The sequence below is a fragment of the Heptranchias perlo genome, chromosome 22, assembly GCF_035084215.1.
Source record: "Heptranchias perlo isolate sHepPer1 chromosome 22, sHepPer1.hap1, whole genome shotgun sequence".
NCBI classification, from domain to species: Eukaryota; Metazoa; Chordata; class Chondrichthyes; order Hexanchiformes; family Hexanchidae; genus Heptranchias; species Heptranchias perlo.
Window position 1 is genome coordinate 39,208,567 of NC_090346.1, and position 22,550 is coordinate 39,231,116.

At 39.8% G+C, this 22,550-nt stretch overlaps 1 protein-coding gene across 1 annotated transcript in view; it reads right to left on the reverse strand.

Annotated features, from left to right (window-relative positions):
* clec16a (C-type lectin domain containing 16A) overlaps nt 1–22,550 on the reverse strand; it is a 261,544-nt gene that overhangs the window by 147,998 nt on the left and 90,996 nt on the right. Inside the window, exon 15 of the mRNA XM_068003337.1 lies at nt 14,327–14,436. Coding sequence (XP_067859438.1) covers nt 14,327–14,436 — 110 coding nt within the window. The remainder of the gene's footprint in view (nt 1–14,326; nt 14,437–22,550) is intronic.

Below are 22,550 nucleotides of genomic sequence, written 5' to 3' on the forward strand. Positions count from 1 at the left end.
CACCAACATTTAATAGTTTCTCACCATTTAAAAAAATGTTCCGTTTCTCTATTCTTTCTACCAAAGTGAATAATCTCACATTTCCCCACATTATACTCCTTCTTTCCCACTCATTTAACCTGTCTATATCCCTTTGCAGATTCTGTGTCCTCCTCACAGTTTACTTTCCCACCTAGCTTTGTATCGTCAGCAAACTTGGATACAATATACTCGGTCCCTTCATCTAAGTCATTAATATGGATTGTAAATAGCTGAGGCCCAAGCACTGATCCTTGCGGCACCCCACTAGTTACAGCCTGCCAACCTGAAAATGACCCATTTATTCCTACTGTTTCCTTAACGTTAATCCTCTATCCATGCTAATATATTACCCCCAACCCCATGAGCCCTTATTTTGTCCAACAACCTTTCATGTGGCACCTTATCAAATGCCTTTTGAAAATCCAAATATACTACATCCACTGGCTCCCCTTTATCTAGCCTGCCAGTTACATCCTCAAAAAACTAATAGATTTGTCAAACACTGTTTCCCTTTCATAAAACCATGTTGACTCAGAAAATCATAATATGATTAGGCAAAGTGCCCCGCTACCACATTCTTAATAATAGATTTAGCATTTTCCCAACAACTGACGTCAGGCTAACTGGCCTGTCGTTCCCTGTTTTCTCTCTCCCATCTTTCTTGAATAGCAGGATTACATTTGCCATCTTCCAATCTACTGGGACTGTTCTGGAATCTAGGGAATTTTGGAAGATCACAACCAATGCATCCACTATCTCTGCAGTCACCTCTTTTAGAACAGATGTAAGGAATCTTACAACACCAGGTTATAGTCCAACTGTTTTATTTGAAAATCACAAGCTTTCGGAGGCTTTCTCCTTCGTCAGGTGACTCACCTGACGAAGGAGAAAGCCTCCGAAAGCTTGTGATTTTCAAATAAAACTGTTGGACTATAACCTGGTGTTGTAAGATTCCTTACATTTGTCCACCCCAGTCCATCACCGGCATCTCCACATCATGGCTTTTAGAACAGAGGATTTGTTGGCTTTTAGTTTCTCTAGTACTTTTTCTTTACTAATATTAACTACTTTAAGTTCCTCACCCTCGTTAGACCCTTGGTTCCTCACTATTTCTGGTATATTTTTTGTATCTTCTGCTGTGAAGACAGACACAAACTTTGTTCAACGTCTCCACCATTTCCTTATTTCCCATCATAATTTCTCCTATCGCAGCCTCTAAGGGACCCACATTTACTTTTGCTACTCTCCTCCTTTTTATATACTTGTAGAAGCTCTTACAATCTGCTTTTATATTTCTTGCAAGTTTACTCCCATATTCTATTTTCTCCCTCTATCAATTTTTGGTCATCCTTTACTGTTTTTTTTTTAAAAACTCTCCCAATCTTCAGGCTTATTATTACTCTTGGCAACATTATAAGCCTCTTCTTTTAACCTTATATGAACTTCTTTAGTTAGCCACGGATGGATCACTTTTCCCCTGGAGTTTTTATTCCTCAATGGAATGTATATTCATTGAGAATTATAATTTAAAAAAAAAATGTTTGCCATTGCTTATCTAGTCATATCTTTTAATCTAATTTCCCAATCAACCTTAGCCAACTTGCCCCTCATACCCATGTAATTGGCTTTGTTTAATTTTAAGACTCTAACTCAATGTGAAATTCTATCATATCATGATCACTCGTCCCAGAGGATCACTTACTATGAGATTACTAATTAACCCTGTCTCATTATACAAGACAAGATCTAAAATAGCCTGTTCCCTGGTTGGTTCCATGATGTATTGTTCTAGGAAACGGCCTCGAATGCATTCTATGAACTCGTCCTCCAAACTACTTTTGCCAATTTGATTTGCCCATTCTGTATGAAGATTAAGGTCCCCCACGATTATTGTATTACTTTTGTTACAAGGTTTGGCTTTGCAGAAAAAAGAAAAGGAGGAAGTGTTTTGAATCTGTAATGGGTTGTTAACAAAAAAAATCAAAACTTGAACTAAGACAAAATGCTGAGAGTGTTGCAGTCACATTTCTAGCTTGTGTAAAAAAAACTGGCAAGTATGCAAAGTGTACCATAGAAAAAATTTAACATTTCAAGTTGGTTGTCCAAACAGACAGACTTTCCTCATTTTGGTGCATATAATAAAACATTACTACATGGTTTCTAAAGGTTAATTTGTGCAATTCTACAGAAAAGTCTCAAAACACGACCAGTGGTTAGGACCTCTTCGTTGCAGTCTTTTACTTTTTTAAAAATCATTCCTAATGCAAGCACGAAAACTGGTTAAGGCATTGAAAGTATGTAATTACAATTTCTCTTGGAGGATGCAGGTTGCCTGTGCTGGCTCCCAACTCTGTACCAATTGTACTACTCCATTGCCCTTTTGAAAGCAGCAGATTTCGGAGGTTAACCTGCAATATTAGGAGCCAGGATCTTTCCAGATATAAAGGGAGATTTGTAGTACAGATGGATGTGATGTAGTGCCTAAAAGCATATGGAATCAACGACTGAGGCAAAAGTATGAGGACATGTTTTTCCAGCAGTGGATTACCGGAAATAAAACGGCAAGGTAAAGCAGCAATCATATTGCCACTTTTGCATCAATGCAGAGAGGCTCAGCGTCTGCAGCAATATAAAAATGACAGCATAACTCGAGAATGAAGCCTCAACCTGAATACGGAAAGCATAAAGACGATAGCATAGTGGTTATGTTATTGGACGAGTAATCCAGAGGCCTGGACTAATAATCCGGAGTCATGAGTTCAAATTCCGCCACGGTAGCTGGGGAATTTAAATTCAATTAATTAAATAAAATCTGGAATAAAAAAAAACTAGCATCAGTAATGGTGACCATGAAACTATCGGATTGTTGCAAAAACCCATCTGGTTCACTAATGAGAAGGAAACCTGCTGCCCTTACCCAGTCTGGCCTATGTGACTCCGGACTCACAGCAATGTGGTTGATTCTTAATCGCCCAGCAACTCAGTTGTACAATCTCGCCACAAAAAATCATAAGAATAAAAGCGGATAGACCACCCGGCATCGGACACGACAAAGGCAAAGGCAAACCAAGCCCAGTCGACCCTGCAAAGTCCTCCTCACTAACATCTGAGGACCTGTGCTAAAATTGGGAGAGCTGTCCCACAGACGAGTCAAGCAACAGCCTGATATAGCCATACTCACAGAATTATAACTTTCAGCCAACGTCCCAGACTCTTCCATCACCATCCCTGGGTATGTCCTGTCCCACCGGCAGGACAGAACCAGAGGCGGCGGTACAGTGAAATACTGTCAGGAGTAAGTGGCCCTGGGAGCCCTCAACATTGACTCCGGACCCCATGACATCTCATGGAATCAGGTCAAACATGGGCAAGGAAACCTCCTGCTGATTACCACCTACCGTCCTCCCTCAGCTGATGAATCAGTACTCCTCCATGTTGAGCACCACTTGGAGGAAGCAGAGGGTAGCAAGGGCGCAGAATGTACTCTGGGTGGGGGACTTCAGTGTCCATTACCAAGAGTGGCTCAGTAGCACCGCTACTGACCGAGCTGGCCAAGTCCTGAAGGACACAGCTGCCAGACTGGGCCTGTGGGAGGTGGTGAGCGAACCAACACCAGGGAAAAACTTACTTGACCTTGTCCTCACCAATCTACCTGTTGCAAATGCGTCTGTCCATGACAGTATTGGTAGGAGTGACCACTGCACAGTCCTTATGGAGATGAAGTCCCATCTTCACATGGAGGACACCATCCAACGTGTTGTGTGGCACTACCACCATGCTAAATGGGATAGATTCAGAACAGATCTAGCAGCTCAAAATTGGGCATCCATGAGGTGCTGTGGGCCATCAGCAGCAGCAGAATTGTATTCCAGCACAATTTGTAACCCTGGCTTGTTGGTAATGGTAGAGTGAGGAATATGCTGGGCCCAGGTTCAATGAGGAGTGTAGAAGAGCATACCAGGAGCAGCACCAGGCGTACCTAAGAATGAGGTGCCAACCTGGTGAAGCTACAACTCAGGACTACATGCATGCTAAACAGCGGAAGCAACATGCTATAGACAGAGCTAAGCGATTCCACAACCAACAGATCAGATCAAAGCTCTGCAGTCCTGCCACATCCAGTCGTGAATGGTGGTGGATAATTAAACAACTAACGGGAGGTGAAGGCTCTGTAAACATCCCCATCTTCAATGATGGCAGAGTCCAGCAGGAGTGCAAAAGACAAGGCTGAAGTGTTTGCAACTATCTTCAGCCAGAAGTGCCGATTGGATGATCCATCTCAGCCTCCTCCCGATATCCCCACCATCACAGAAACCAGTCTTCAGCCAATTCGATTCACTCCACGTCATATCAAGAAACGGCTGAGTGCACTGGGTACAACAAAGGCTATGGGCCCCAACAACATCCCAGCTGTAGTGCTGAAGACTTGTGCTCCAGAACTAGCCGTGCCTCTAGCCAAACTGTTCCAGTACAGCTACAACACTGGCATCTACCTGAATGTGGAAAATTGCCCAGGTATGTCCTGTCCACAAAAAGCAGGACAAATCCAATCCGGCTAATTACCGCCCCATCAGTCTACTCTCAATCATCAGCAAAGTGATGGAAGGTGTCGGCGACAGTGGTATCAAGCGGCACTTACTCACCAATAACCTGCTCACCGATGCTCAGTTTGGGTTCCGTCAGGACTACTCGGCTCCAGACCTCATTATAGCCTTGGTTCAAACATGGACAAAAGAGCTGAATTCTAGAGGTGAGGTGAGAGTGACTGCCCTTGACATCAAGGCAGCATTTGACCGAGTGTGGCACCAAGGAGCCCTAGTAAAACTGAAGTCAATGGGAATCAGGGGGAAAACTCTCCAGTGGCTGGAGTCATACCTAGCACAAAGGAAGATGATAGTGGTTGTTGGAGGCCAATCATTTCAGCCAAGGATATTGCTGCAGGAGTTCATCAGGGCAATGTCCTAGGCCCAATCATCTTCAGCTGCTTCAATGACCTTCCCTTCATTATAAGGTCAGAAATGGGGATGTTCGCACGGTGTTCAGTTCCATTCGCAACCCATCGGATAATGAAACAGTCCGTGCCTGCATGCAGCAAGACCTGGACAACTTCCAGGCTTGGGCTGATAAATGGCAAGTACCATTCGCGCCAGACAATGACCATCTCCAACAAGAGAGAATGTAACCACCTCCCCTTGACATTCAACAGCATTACCAACGTCGAATCCCGCACCATCAACATCCTGGGAGTCACCATTGACCAGAAACTCAACTGGAGCAGCCATATAAATACAGTGGCTACAAGAGCAAGTCAGAGGCTGGGTATTCTATGGCGAGTGACCCACCTCCTGACGCCCCAAAGCCTTTCAACCATCTACAAGGCACAAGTCAGGAGTGTGATGGAATACTCTCCACTTGCCTGGATGAGTGCAGCTCCAACAACACTCAAAAAGCTTGACACCATCCAGGACGAAGCAGCTCACTTGAATGGCACCCCATCCACCAACCTAAACAGTCACTCCCTTCACCACCGGCGCATCGTGGCTGCAGTGTGTACCATCCACAGGATGCACTGCAGCAACTCGACAAAGCTTCTTCGACAGCACCTCCCAAACCCACGACCTCTACCACCTAAAAAAACAATGGTAGCAGGCAGGTGGCAACACCACCACCCACACGTTCCCCTCCAAGTCACATACCATCCAAACTTGGAAATATCTCGCCGTTCCTTCATCGTCGCTGGGTCAAAATCCTGGAACTCCCTACCTAACAGCACTGTGGGAGAACCTTCACCACACAGACTGCAGCGGTTCAAGGCGGCGGCTCACCACCACCTTCTCAATGGCAATTAGGGATGGACAATAAATGCTGGCCTTGCCAGTGACGCCCACACCCATGAACGAATAAAAAAAAATGAGATCCCCCCACCAAGAGACTATTTCGCACAGCTTGGGATTTGGCACTGTTTGGAATATAACTTCAGTCTAGTGTGAAGCAGATATGAGTGTGCTCTGGTGGTCTATTGGACACATCAATGTGTTAGAGTCCTTTTAACATTGAGATGCTTCCATCGACCTCTAATATCTTTTCTTTCAAAAAACTGAGGGGAGTGGCGCTCTGTGCATGTATGGAAGCATTAATGAACAAAGCTCTTTCTTGCCAGGGAGAATGCAATTCACAGACTGCAGTTCGATACTGACCTTACCAGCCACGCTTGACAGTCTCCACCATCACTTTCAGATCAGTAGCACAGCCAAAACTAAAGCTTAAAATAATCCAAGACCCAGCACAATAAGACACTGGGTACTCCACTATCTTTTATGCTGTACACAAAAAAAATTAGTAGTTTCTAAGAATTTCATGTTTTCCTCACCATACTGGAATGCAGAAAAACTGGCAAGTTCCACAAGTACTTCATTCTTTCTGAATTCAAAGAAAATTGTGGTAATAATGTTTCTCAATTCCTGAATCATATCCGGTTTATGAGAATTCTGGCTGCACTTAGCCAGTTAATATGCAAGGTGCTAATCTGTGGTATCCAGTGCAAAACCATTGAGAAACTGAAGTCTTACAGGAAGTACAAGTTAGCTTTCATGGTAAGATTTGTCGAAGGTTCCTATAGCACCAAATACAAATACAAAGTCCATGATAGTTAAAATATGTCAGTATAACGATTTGGTCTTCACCTGTATTGGCAGAGCTACATTTGTTTTTAAATTTATAATGGCCCAGATTTTTCAGCAATGGCAACATCAGCAACGAACACCGTAAATTTAGCCATCTAGCGGGCTGATCTCACCGTTGAGAACTTCCTTCACATTTTCCTTCATTTCTAATTAGAATATGTCGCAGCAAGTATGACGACGAATAGGAAGCGGCGCAACCATTTTATCCAGCGATTCAACAAATACATTAAACAGGGCGGCAATATAATGACTCAAAACCCGATTTTATGCGAAGATGAAGTATGGCACTCATCCAAAGCACGACTCTCGCCAGGCTGATCTCTTCTCAGTGGAATCAATCAGCCTACTTCCGTTCCACAACATTCACCTGAGGAAGGAGGAAGCCACTGAAAGCTTGTGGAATTTAAAATAAATTTGTTGGACTATAACTTGGTGTTGTAAAATTGTTTACAATTGTCAACCCCAGTCCATCACCGGCATCTCCACATCATACTTCCGTTTAGACCATTTTGTAAGAGTGTTATGAATGAGTACAGATATTCCATGGGCTTGCTGAGCCTGCTTTCTAGCTGCAGACTGGCCCAATGTATATGCTAATGCAATGGTTTGCTATAATTGTGCAGGTGATTTTTGAAGACTATGATCTATGAGCTATAAACCATGCTGCTGCCAAGGCCACCAGCGCCATTATTAAGGGACAGCGGCATGAAAACTGGTGATAATCCAGCAAAATTATGATAGTCATTGTATTTAATAGGGGTGGAGCTATGAAAATTGACTTCCAACTGTTTACAGCGAGGGGTAACAGCAGATCGCACAAAAGTCCCAGGAAAATATGCAGTACCATAAGTCATGGCGTAAATCACTTACTCGGTAATTTCCTCTCTTCTTTTGCGTTGTTCAGGGGCCCTGATGACAGACGCATAATGGCGCATATCCACAGGAAAATCTGGGCCAATATTTCTGTAATGCTAAATTCAGCCTTTTGTCTCAACATTAAGCAAGCAGAGCTGAAAACAGGCTGGTTGTCATGGCAATTAGAAGTGTTATTTAGCTACCCAGAGAGGGAATCGCAGCTCGTCCATCATCGACATACCGGCATCGATGTGCAGGTAGCTTTAATACAATGGGAAACCCCCTGTAATTCATCTTAGGCTATCACTAAAGATTATTTTCATTCAGTGGTGATAGCCATTCTGAGAGAAGTATGCTGCTTGCCCACAGTTCAAAGACGAGGTTAAAGACAGCCCAGCAGCTGAACTCAATCCCAGATAAATAAGACACACGCACCCCACCCCGCCTAATCCAAGTCAGCTAGGTTCGGAACAGCTTAGCTTGAGAATACGACTATGTCGAGGGAGACAGCAAGAGAATTCAGTAGCATAGTGATTATGTTACTGTTCTAATATTCCAGAGAACATGAGCTCAAATCTCACCATGGTAGTTTGAGATCTGAGTTCAGTTTTTTAAAAATCTGATAAAAGTGACTATGTAGCTGTTGGGTTGTCTTGAAAACCCAACTGGTTCACTAATGTCCTTTAGGGAAGGAAACCTGCTGTTCTTACCCAGTCAGGCCTATATGTGACTCCAGTCCCAGCGGTTCAAGAAGGCAGCCCTTCTCAAAGCCAACTAAGGATGGGCAATAAATGCAGGCCTTGCCAGCGATGCACACATCCTGAGAATGAAAAAAAGTTACATCTTGGTTATTTTTCATAAACTGAGGACCGTAGGAAATTGACTATTCTTGCTGTGAAAACTGCACTTTGTTTATTCAAGAAATTTTATGTCAAATAAAACAGTTTGTTGGTTTGAAGTTATTTCCCAGCGCCTTACAGTGCTTTTCATTCTGCTATCCATAAAGAGAGGAGAATGCAAGGATGATGTTTCAGTAGAGTTTATACAGAGTATGGGTTTTATGTTATGATCCATGGGCAATGCTATCATTTAACTTGGTACTGGGTAGTAAAATGTACAATCCAGATCATAAAGGACGAAGAGCTCACTTGAAAGAGTGATGGGAGACACTGGACCAGAGAATATCCAGCACAAAAATCCTTAGTCAGTGCACTATATTTTTTATACATATTCAGTATTTTCCTCCTCCTCCTCTTTCAAAGGCATCTTCTCATCAGCAATCAGAAGTTGGTTTGCCTTATGAAATAAATCTGATAAAGGCTTTTAGAGAAGTTAGAAGAATTATAATTGTGATCTTGTATGCAGGATTCCATTTCTTTTGAAAGTTACAGCATCTCACATGCTAAAAATCAGCATTTTAAAGAGACTTATTTCAACTTTGTCAGAAATCAGCATGTGATTTGATGTTCCTGTGCGTCTGAGGTGGCCCTACAAAGTGTTCAAAATAGCTTCTCTGATGCAGGGCCCTTGTGCACATGTGCAGCAGTTGACAACAACAACTTGCATTTATATAGCGCCTTTAACATAGTAAAATGTCCCAAGGCGCTTCATAGAAGCATTATCAAACAAAATTTGACAATAAGCCACATAAGGAGTTATTAGAGTAGGGAAGCTGGCTCACAGAGGTAAGTTTTAAGGAGCAACTTAAGAGGAGAGTGAGGTAGAGAAGCCAATAGGTTTAGGGAGGGACCCCTGAGCTGACTCTTGACCAGGCAGCCAGTGGCATGCAAATAAATGGAAAAACACTGGGACTATAGCCCAACTGCTTCCAATATTTTAATAACAATGTTTATTAGCTTTCAGAGGGGAAAAATTGAACTAAAGCTCGAACAAGAGAACTGTAATTTGAAATGCACGGCTAAGATCTAAGGTCACAGATCAGCTATTGAATGGTGAAACCGGCTCAAGGGGCTAAATGGCCTACTCCCGTTCCTAAGTTCTTTTGAGATTCTCTGCCAGAAAGATAGATGTGGGAATAATGATTCACCAAGTATTTTCCCACATAAACTTACAGTAAAGGAATTAAGTCATTGTTTTAACATTCCCCAGATTGCATCATAAAAGAAAATGTTTCGATATAACTATTCTGGTCAGACATAGCTTTGCAGTGTTTATAAATTTCTTTAGTTTTGCAAAATAAGCACAATACCCCATATAATTTCCAAACTGCTTTCCAAGAAATTTTATGTAGTAAAAGAACGAACGAACGAATTATTTAGGGCCTTTTTCAACCTTAGGAAGACCCAAAGCCCTCCACAACTAATGAAGTATTTCTGAAGTGTAGTCGCTGTTGTAATGCAGGGAAACAGTCAATTTGCACACAAGGTCCCACAAACATCAATGGGATAAACAGCCAGATTTTTTTTTGAGGTGTTAGTTGAAGGATAAATGTTGGCCAGGGTGCCAATGGAACTCGCCTTACATTCATCTGAACAGGTAGATGGGGCCTCAGTTTAACGTTTCATCCAAAAGATGGACCTGTGACAGTACAGCACTCTTTCAGTACTGCACCGAAGTGTCAGCCTAAATTATGTGTCCAAGTCTCTGGAAGGGGGCTCGAACCCACGACCTTCTGACTTAGAGGTGACAGTGTTACCATTGAGCAAATACTGACAGCTTTAGTCTCCTCTCTAAATCAGAAGCATTTTGCCAGTCAAACTAAATTAATTATAACATGAAGCCTTTTGCCAAACAAAGTTAATTGAAGACAATATCACATATGCCAATTAACAGCATTTTATGCTAATAGTATTTCCGGTACCCTGGAAAGAGCAATGTATAATGTACATACATATCAAATGTCAGCAATTGATTCCTGCTCTAGGGAAGGGGAGAGAATGGCAAAGTCCATGAAAACAGTGCCAAAGCCCACAAAGTTGTTTTGAAGTTTCTTATTTTAAGATAAATAGGATTCTATTTGAATCAAGCATAGCCTCAGTGTTCCAGAATACAGCTGGGGTTTCTATCCTAGCAAGACTGAAAACTACCAAGGAATCTTGTATCAGTGGCTTTTAAGTTGGCCCTTCAGATGGTCATGACAGATCCTGGATGCCTTGGAGTCTTGTGGTGTCAGAATGGAATAGGCTGGATTATGTTCACAAGGAACGTGCAGGGCAGGTTGTCGATTTATACAATATTGCAGAAGGTCGTAAGGCTCAGGGGAAACCCACTTACATGGCTTTCATCAATTACTGATAGGCTATCAACACACTGCCTCATTTAGCTCATGAAAAAGTCAGAAGCTGCAGCAGCATGTGGCTAAATATAGGATTTTATTCAGGATATAGACTCCAGCTCCAAGACCCATGCAAGGGTAGATGAGAGACTTGCTGAACGATCCCTCTTCAAAAACGCATGAGATAAGGTTGTCTACTGTCATCTATTCTATTCAATGCCTTACTCAATAATGTGTTGGATGGCATCGTAAGGGAAAGCCTTGGAGTATCTGTTCTGTCATTTCTGGAAGTATTGTTGCACTTTTCACAATCGATATTGCATTGTTGATGGACTCATCTAGCAATCCAATGAACTCCACTCATCATCTTGAGCAATGGGCTAACTAGTGAGATATGGGGGTTAGTGCAGCCAAATATGATATTAAGGCATGTCTGAAGAGGGAATCTTAAAATGCATTGATTGGAAGATACAATGGTCATCAGTCCCAATTGTTGATTCATATCAGTACCTGGTCAGCCTGGACAAAATCCTCCAGGATCACATCGAGAAGGCATGAAGGGCACTTTAGTTTTTCTCCTTCTTAAATAACAACAATGCCCCAATACACTGAGACTGTGGAACACAAGACATGCATGTATTCAAATAATTCTCCTTCATGGTTCAGAACCCCTAGGCATGCAATGTTAGGTCTTCCACCAGCCCGCGTATTCAAAGTCCTGTGTGCACTTCCTGTTGTGTAACACTTACTGCCTGTAATATCACACTTCTTAGCCATTACACTTTCTTGATTTGCTGCTGTTTTACTTTCAGTCAATCAGAACTGCGAAAGGTAGGGAAGGTACAAATCAAAAGGAAAGTGACTAGAAAACAATGAATGACAAACGACTAAGAACTTCTAAAAAAAAATCCTGAAAGGCCAGTCAGGAGAACCTACCAATAAAAAAACGGAAAGGTGAACCAATTGAATCACTCAAAGCGCTTTTTCAACATGTTTTAATCCACCGCTTTTTCTCATGAACTGAAATATCTATTGTCTAAAACATGGTTTGTCACATAAAAAACCTCAAAAAATACATTCTTAAGTATAAAAATGTTTTGCGTGCCTTTGAGTACCGTCATTAATGTTTTTACTTGAAAGCCATCGCCTTTCCAAAAGCCTCGAGTTGAACTTAATATTACTGCGACTCTTAGCTGAAGGCAAATCCTGCAGTCTAAGCATGTGCAATATGTACATTTTCCCAGAATACAACAGTAGCATCTAGTCAAACCGAATGGTAGAATGTTTCATTTTAGCTTCTAATAGTGTCTGTATGGTTCTGTTTCAAAATTATTTGAAGAGAAGCCAGAGGACAAATTTCAATATGATTTATTCAAGTAAAGTTCATATTAATTTTTTTAAAAACGAGAGACTGCGTGCAAGTGAATGAAAGAAAAATAAATAGGCAGACACCCACTTCAAAAATGACAGACTACTGATTATACACCTGTGGCAACTTTTGTTTAGATTCAAATTAAAAACAAACTACAGTATTTTTTTTCTAAATACAGACTGGACAATTAATTTAAATATGAATTCAAAATAGAGGAGAGACATACATGAGGAGAGACATACATTGACAGAGACATGATCCTATTATTTACATTTAATTAGTATAAGACTCGATTTTACACTTTGTTGAGTGTAAAATATCAGAACCTGTGTTAGACTATTGCTCAAGTGCTGCTAAATCCCATGGTGATCCCTCTTCTAAGCATCAGGTAAAACTTTTTTGTAAATTAACCTGAAGAACAAAATGGTTCACGCTGTTTTCATTCCAAAAATATTCTGAGACTCTTGTTTCAGGTAAATGTTTTCTGAGCTAATTCAACAATTATCATCAATGGGACGTTCTTACCAATAGATAATCTCCATCACTTAGCTTTTAAGATTAATATTTTTAAAAACGTATTCAGTTATAGGCATCTCCATGGAATCCTGCAGTCATCCATTTTGTGCAATGTAAACCTGCTGAGGTCAGCCAAAGGGGATGCCTTTGCAGCTTGACCACTAAGATTCATGGAAGTATTGAATCTCTTTTGAAACAAACAGCAGGTAGGATGGATTTCCCTCACCACTACCCTCCACCAAATTTTCGATGTCCTCTAGTTTAAAACTTAACAAAAATGAAGTGTCTATAGATTTGTTTGTAATTAAGTGATCTGGCAGGTCATTGTATATGTACCTATTTCTACCACTCTTCTCATCTTGCATATTATTTAGACCTCTTCAGGATACATGAAAACTGGCTGACATGGAAACTGGCTGGTGTCTAGATGCATCTCATCCACAGCTCAGTTGACAGAATTATATATGGGAGAATTATTGAGGAGAACTAATATGCTACACAATTTGTAGCGCTAACATTATTTGGAATTGCACATCCAAACATCCAATAATTCTATTCTCTCTTCTCCCTCATACATACGTACAAAAATCACTGGTTTGCAGATTTTCATGTCCCTAATGAGATGCACATATCCATTATCCATTAATGTCACACCCAGAATTTTTATATTGTTTTAGTTATGAAGACCTTGTCTTAGTGATGTCAATACTGCGACCTTGAAGCTGTGTAGCTGCATATTGTGGAGGTTGATTTTCAAAACATTATGAGCAGCTAATATTGATGATATCTGAATAGGCTTAGAGAAGGTCATCGACCTGAAACGTTAACTCTGTTTCTTTCTCCACAGATGCTGCCCGACTTGCTGAGTATTTCCAGCATTTTCTGTTTTTATTATTATAGACTTACCCCTGGTCTGAAATATTATTTTCAAATCTTACAGTATAAAGGGGTGGTGGAGGAAGGGAGGCACATGTTGTTTTAACACCCGCTGATTGGGGCAATTCCTCCAGTACTTCAGCATTTTGAAGATCACCAGTTGTTTGTCAGTAATAAAATTGTGAGCAAAACCACTAGCAACAAGACTAACCGCAGGAAGTGTGTCTGATTGGAGTTTGCAACTTCTTAATAAAGAGCTTCAGTTTTCTATCACCATTTTTTAAACGCAGTTTGAATCTCAGTTTTAAGAAATTTGTACCTAAGAGGTGATGGCGTTGAAATTGCTTCAACAAAACTGTCACTTCAACATTGTAAATGAAGGGTTCACAAGAACTGTAAGGGAATGGATATCATGGTGCCATGACATAGCCAAGCATTCTGATCCACGTCACGCACACTAATCAATGTTTGCAGTGCTAAAAATCTTACGTTATGTTCAACATGCTAGGCACGTATAACCACCTAACTGGGAGAAAGACTGCATTTGTATTTATTAATGGGAAGCTAACTGGTTCTGTAATAGTTAAAGCCCTCTACTTCTACTGAATCAAGTTTCCTCTACATTACAATGTCTTTAATTTATGTGGGGTAGTGAAAATCTATATTTTTAAAACCACTATGCACAAAACTACCAGACCCATTGATAATGTAACAATTGTCTTTTCGCACACTTCTTAACAAATATTTTTTAAAATCCAAAATCATTACCTCATGACAGGCAAGATGCACATCTTTAATAATACACCTGCCATCTGATAGCACAAGTTGTTTTAGTAAGAGGCAGGCAAGCTCCAATGTAGCCAAACGAATTTTCCCATCTGTAAAGAGAAACAAAATAACAACCCTTACAGCTCTCGCAACATTTGTTATGGCAACTACAGGTTTTCTATATTCAACTGAATACATTAAGCTGAATCCAGTCTCCATTCACCAATAAAATACATGTCTTTGATCAAGAAATGCCCACCTGCTAGTTAAGTATTAGCATGTCACACAGGTTTATTTTGGAGGTTTTTCCTTCAAATGGGGCTCAAATGTTGCAAGATTCTCATATTTGTTACCAAGACAACTGTAAGGCAGTTTTCAAACTATGTCAATGTAACTAAGATAAGCTGTTACCAATGTGTTTACAATACACGTGATGTGGAGATGCCGGTGATGGACTGGGGTGGACAAATGTAAGGAATCTTACAACACCAGGTTATAGTCCAACAAATTTATTTTAAAATCACAAGCTTTCGGAGATTATCTCCTTCATCAGATGATTGAAGAGATGACGAAGGAGATAATCTCCGAAAGCTTGTGATTTTAAAATAAATTTGTTGGACTATAACCTGGTGTTGTAAGATTCCTTACATTTACAATACACGTCAGTAGTGTTAAAAAAAATGGAAACTATTCAGGGATCTTACTTATAAAAATAAGTTATTTATAATGGCAGAATTTTGGTGCCTACTATCATAGGAACAGGAGTAGGCCATTCAGCCCCTCGTGCCTGCTCCGCCATTTGATAATATCATGGCTGATCTGTGATCTAACTCCATATACCTGCCTTTGGCCCATATCCCTTAATACCTTTGGCTGCCAAAAAGCTATCTATCTCAGATTTAAATTTAGCAATTGAGCTAGTATCAATTGCCGTTTGGGGAAGAGAGTTCCAAACTTCTACAACCCTTTGTGTGTAGAAATGTTTTCTAATCTCGCTCCTGAAAGGTCTGGCTCTAATTTTTAGACTGTGCCCCCTACTCCTAGAATCCCCAACCAGCGGAAATAGTTTCTCTCTATCCACCCTATCTGTTCCCCTTAATATCTTATAAACTTCGATCAAATCACCCCTTAACCTTCGAAACTCTAGAGAATACAACCCCAATTTGTGTAATCTCTCCTCGTAATCTCACCAGATGTCTAATTATTATGCTATACCTTATGGAATCTAAAAATAATGTGTATGTCTATATTTCTTGTGTATTTGCAATCTTTTTATTTAGATGAAACCTGATAAGTTGGATAGGTCACAAGATAAAAATCAATAGGCAGAAATGCTGACAGGATCAAAGATGGGGTCAATGGATGGGTGGAAGCCCTGCTCCGCCCCAGATCCGCCTCCCCCCCCCCCCCCACCCCCTTCAGGAATTTTGGGGTTCTAATTCATAAACATAAGCTTGTTGTCATTATATTAAAAAAAACCTGATAAACAATGACAACGCATCATGTATTACATGCAAGAATTCACACTATTTTGTAAAAGACCACTAGGCACCAATCCATGCAAGAGTTTGCGTTAATAGTGCATGTAAACTTAGTCTTCCTGAAAAGATACTACACAGATTTTTTTTAAAACTTGTGCATTAAACCGCCTTGTGATTTCTTTCTATAAAACTAGACTTGTAGGACAACATTCATCAAGAATATTCTTTCCGTTCACATAAGATTACAGGATAGGCAAAACTCTACAGCTGTTAACTGATTTTTTCTCCCCCTTCAGTTTACAGGAAACCCAATTTTTTTAAAATTCAAATTTGATGCGCAAACTTAAAACGTATTTGTGTGCAACCCAAGTAAATATAATTTTCTTGCTAATGGTGAGAAGCCAATGTGTGTTATGTATACTTCATTGCCGAACCTTCTTGCTACCCAAGTTAGACTACCCAAAAATTACAACTACTGGCAGGAGTATTGAGTGAAAATTGAACAGAAATCTAAAGCTGCATTCCACATGAAAGGGTATTTATTAAATGTGTTTTGGGATGTAGAGCAATTTGTCACTTTCTGCACTATTAAGTCATGTACAAGGGACACAGTAATGTATTTTAATGCAATTAATTTCACGACATTGTATGATTCTAAATGAATAAAGTTTTAATTAATAATTAAAATGTAATAAAATTGGGCCTGAGGCTCTCGGAAGGGAGGAAAGGCACTTGAGCATTTGCCAATTAGGGTCAAGTAAAACAAAACTTAGAATATATGCCTTTTGAAAAGGTAAGAAAAATGTCAGCTGAGAACTATTTAGATGGCATAACTTACACAGAGCAAAGACTAGTCAGTTAAAAACACAGATGTGATGGCTGTTGTTCATGAAAACAGTACTTTTTCCAGGAAGACAAACAAAGGACTGTAAGTCTGAATGTTTTGGCATTATTTTTGAAAACTGGTACTCTCACCTGAAACACCCAAATTACACCCCATCAGCACTTATGGTCAAAACAATACAAATCACACAACAAGACAGACTGGGATAAAGGTCATGTAATAAAGTTCAAGGTGGGGAATACTTTTCAGAATACATTGAAGTCTTCATCCTAAATCAGTATATTTCTAGTCCAATAAGGAAAGGAATAATGATTAGGAAATTAAATGAAGTCGACAAATAACTGATGTGAAAATATGAGAACAATTAGGAAATAGAAATCACAACAGTAAGGTTCAATGTAAAAACAGAAAAGAATATTGAACAGACAAAGTTCAATAAGTAAAGGAATCTGGCCCAAATTAACTGGGCAGAAAAACTAACAGAATGATGGATCAGCAGTCGAAACCTTCAAATATAAGATGGATAGAGCATATCACGTTTGACTAATTTAAAGGTTTATTTTTTAAAAGTGAACAAATGTCTAAAGGGAATGCGGTAGATAAAGAAAAAGACTTGCATTTATATTGCGCTTTTCACGACTTCAGGACGTCCCAAAGCGCTTTACAGCCAATGAAGTATTTTTAAAGTGTAGTCACTGTTGTAATGTAGGAAACATAGCAGCCAATTTTTGCACAGCAAGCTCCCACAAACAGCAATTTGATAATGACCAGATAATCTGTTTTAGTGATTTTGGTTGAGAGATAAATATTGGCCAGGACACCGGGGATAACTCTCCTGCTCTTCTTCGAAATAATACTGTGGGATCTTTTACGTTCACCTGAGGGGCCTTGGTTTAACGACTCATCCGAAAGATGTATTTTATATGAATTTTCAGAAGGGGTAAGGTGTATCACAGGAGGCTTATTACAAAAAAAAAAATCGGGTATCTGGTATAGAAGGAAATGTAGCAGCATGGATGGAAAGTTGGATGCAAGCTGATGGTGGCTGCAATTTATCTTAATTGCTGGTAACACTTCGATATTATAGGCACCCAGTGAAACCTCTTCCCGAAGGAGGGTTTCCGAGCGTCCAATGTCACTGACATGGGATACTTACATTACAGGGATGCCTCCAATGGTGCACTTGATGTTGAAGGTAACCTTGCAAATGTAATGGGGCATAATGCTCCACTTTCAGGGTGCCAAAGATAATGAGGCAATCCTCTCCTCCTTATACCATAATGATAAATTGTGGTATAGGTAGGTTGTTAAGTAGAAACTATATTCTCAAAATGTATCATTTTTTGCATGCTTTAGTTGCTAGGAGTCATTTAGCCATACTTTATCTGTTACAAATGACATCAGCCTTCAAGGAACACACCCAGTAGATCTTCATTTGCACACACTGACTCATTCACAATTGCAAAGAAACAGTAGTTGTAGGACTGTGTGGCACCCACCCCATCTGATGTCAAAACCACATTTTATCACCCTCCCCCATTAACAATTAAAGTACGTAGCTTCTCAAAACTATTGCCAAAAATGGAGGGGAGTTCCTGATTATTCAGTTAGTGCTGAGAAGGAGGAAGAGAACAGAGATAACAAGGACTTAAAGCATTAAATACATTCTACAAATTAATCTATAGCCAGGAAAAGTATTGCCACAACTACATTTCATTAATTTAAGCGAAGATGTGGTTAATTACGAAATATATAATTCGCACAAGGAGGATTAAACTATTCAAGTTCCTTTTCTTTTTCAAACATAAATGGTAAACATTGCACTAGTCTTTCAGTAATTACCAAAAACAAAAAATTCTCAGTACACTTTGGAAAATATAGCTGCTACTAACACATTTCCCAGAGTTGATGGTAACTTCAGATTCTATACTTTACCTGGAATATTTAAAACATTAATATTCGTGTCAGAAATTTCCCTTTTCCATCATCCACAACATCCTAATGCTCTTATCCAGTTGCACCCTCTATTTGAATAATTATTACCTCTCACTGCAATCTTGTTATAGTATGACAGGATACCTCAAAACAGGTTTGAGAAGTGCGTTTTGATGGGGTTGAATGGCATTTTCTTACCGACTTTTTTTAGGATTCTCAGATCACAAGATAAATGCAGACAAGGAAGTCATTTAGCTGATGATAACTCATTCATCCAGGAAGAAAAATCTACCGTCCTTGTATCATAGCATCCAACTATTCCAAAGATTATAATCATATATTTCAAATATTTCTTTTTCAAATATTTGGCCATTTTGCTTTTGGAAGATGTAATGCAATCTGCTTCCACCACTGTTTCTAGTAGGGCATTCCATGACCAGCAGCTCTACAGGGGAGAGGTTTGGGCTAGAAAGTAGGGATGTCTCCACTCAACTTTATTTGTTGTAAACAATTTTACAACACCAAGTTATAGTCCAACAAATTTATTTTAAATTCCACAAGCTTTCGGAGGCTTACTCGTTCCTCAGGTGAACGGTGTGGAAGGAGGAAGCCTCCGAAAGCTTGTGGAATTTAAAATAAATTTGTTGGACTATAACTTGGTGTTGTAAAATTGTTTACAATTGTCAACCCCAGTCCATCACCGGCATCTCCACATCATAACTTTATTTGTGGTACTTTGCTGAAGCAATCTTTGGGAGTGTCTTCCATCACTGTAAAACCATCAGGAAATTCTGCACCCCCAAGCCCATGATTTTATGACCAATGTACATTCCGAGCTGTGGCAGAAGCCCTGGAGCGGTACATTCTGGCACTTGGAATTTGATGATAGCAGACTAGAAGAGTTCGCCAAACTGGCTAACCTGATTTTCCCATCGGACGGTAATTATGGATGAGGAAGGCCATGCAACCATCCAGAAAAAACCTTTCCTCCCACTGCAGCATCCAATTGGTTCTTAAATGATTCCATAGTTTTCATTTCTACTACTCTATCATTTACTACCTTATATATCTCTAAGATCACCTCTCAATCACCTCCTTTCAAAGCCGGTCTCTCCAGTTTTCCTTCATAACTCAGACCTCTCATACTGGAGATCAGTTCTGTGGCTCTGCTCTTCACTGCCTAGATGCTTGAATATCTCCCTAGTGTCTTGGTGACCAAAACTGGGCGTAATACTCAAGGTGTGGTCTGAACAGAGCACTTTATAATTTGATCATGATTGCCTTTGACTTGCATTCTACTGTTTTGGTTATATAGTTCGATCTATAGGCTTTGTTGGGTCAACATGTTAAGCATCGAGTCCACCAAGACTACTTGGACATAACATTTTTTTCTTCTTCCAGTTTTCACACTTTCCTTAAACTAGTGAATTTGCGCTGCAGTTTGGTTTAACAGACACAAACAACTTTACTCCAACTTGAACAAATAGCCATTCTTCATACATGAGTATGGGAAAGGGGTATCAGCATGGTATTCAACTATGTGGATCATCACAACAAGTGTCCTCTGTTGGCAACCACATATGAACAGGAATCATGATTAGGTACTCTGCTGATTTCCCCCTTCCTAGCTCAGGACACTGAAGCCAGCTGCAGTTGAGATGAGCTAACGCAACATAAACCAGAGACTGCACTGGACAATTTAATACCAAAGTTTCCTTCAAGAAACAACATATTTCAATTTACACAGATCTGTAAAGTTCATTTCAATTCTCCCCAATTCCCATCCATGTAAACTCTGCTATTTTCAGCACTGTTTAAACTTATACATAAAAGCCAACCCATGAAACTCAAATGTTGAACAGTTTCAATAAAAGCTGGCAGATTTAAAGCAGATGGCAACTCAAAAAACAAAACACAACTGAAAAACTGCCCTTAATAAAGGGCTATTACCAAGGCTTCACGATCACTGAACAAGTTAAATTCCTTTTTATTACTTTGGTTTTCAGGAATTTTATTCGTATTCTGGATCATGTCTCAAAGTTCAGTTTGTCTTTCTGTGTATGCTAAAACCCAATGACCTCATGTATGACATATAAAAAGCATTCAGAATGGGAATGCAGTGAGACATGAACATGTCATGACTTAAGTTGCAGCAATGTGCTGTGTAAAAACCTCCACTGGTAATCTATATAAAAAAAACAAGCCACAGACAAGAAGTGTCTATTTTGTCTACGTGAGCAACTTAGGTCTGTATTATGGAGCCTTACAAACCAGATATATACTTTAAATCATTGATACTAACAGATCTTGGTGTTCAGATTTAGGATTTGTTATTAATGACAGCATCCAACTAGCCTTGAAGGTTTTAGCTTCCACTACTGTAATTGAGACTAACAAATAAAGCATAAGCTCTTCCATCATTCAATGGAGTGTGAACTGATCAACATGTTCATTGGTGACGATATAATCTAGGAGATCTATTAAAAGCATCCAAACAGAAAGCTTCTGGTAAAATTTCTAGATGCCAAATTGGAAGGCCACCAAAACATGTCAATTGGGAGCATTTAAACTCATCCAGCATCTTTCTGCTTATTTTAGGCCTCAGCAAGTTTTTGGAGACACAACGAGGTAATAAAGAAATACACCTGAAGGCAAACTGCTACATGATTGAATTAAACAACCCCTGGAAAATACTTGGAACACTGAACACAGAATGTTTATGCCAAGTCACCAAAAACTGTTTGGGGTAAGGCACTAAGATTCTTGAACAGTGGAATTTTACAGTGTTAGGTGATTGAATCTCAACTCAAATCCATTAAGGTACACATCATTCAGTTGTAAATAGAGTGTACTCTTAATTCAAATGATGAAGATGCAGCAACTCAAACAATTAAAAAAAAAATCAGTTTTATTACATCAGTTTTATCTTAATTTTTATTACTTTTTAGCACTTTGCGGTTATGTCCAACTTACCTATCTGATGCTGCCACACCCTACTGTGCACTATCACCTGGTTATGTAATTAAAAATTAAATGTAAGTGAACTGAGTACTGCCCTTTACTTCTAGGATCTGGTTTCTATACCAACAGAGCTGGTGGGATGAAAATCTTTTCAGCCAACTATATTTTGAAAGCATGAAATGAGTTGAGCTTTCTGAATCCAGTTCTTGGTGGGCAGTGAACCAACAGGCTGCTCCCAGTGTCAACTTGGCACAGTTGGTTGCACTCTCACTGCAAGTTGTGTTTTTAAGCCCCACTTCTGGACTTGCGCATATAATCTAGGCTGAAACTTCACTGCAGTACTGCATTATCAGAGGCGCTACCTTTCACATGAGACATTAAACTGAGGCCCTGTTTACCTGTTCACATGAATGCAAAAGATTCCAAGGCACTATATGAAGAGCAGGCAATTCTCTCATTGTCTTGGCAACATTCCTTCCTCAACCAACACCATCAAAAATAAATTAACTGGTCATTCACATGCTGTTTGTAGGACCTTGCTGTGTACAAATTTGGCTGCTACATTTGCTCATATAACCTTAACTGTACTTCAATAGCTTGGCTATGAAGTGCTTTGGTACATTCTGAAGACATCAAAGACAGTATATAAATCAAATTCTTTCTTTTTGGCACTGAATTGACAATCTCACTCATGGAGGCATCAAAACGTAGCAAGTAGGAAAATAGAGTGTGTTCGTCTAAGATTGTGGTTGTACTCTGCCTTTAATCGTGTTACACCTGACCCAGAATCCTTGATGCGGAAACTGGGAAATGGAAAAATATTCTATTTTCCAGCACTAACATCTTTCACGGCCACAAAATTAATCAAAAAAACTAAATGGAGTGCATTGTAGAGCTATTATACATTAAAGCTATTCCAACCCAACCTCACAAAACATACACATATAGTGCATGTCCTGTACTCTTTTTGGTTAGATTCCAACACTAAACCCATTTGCTCCTA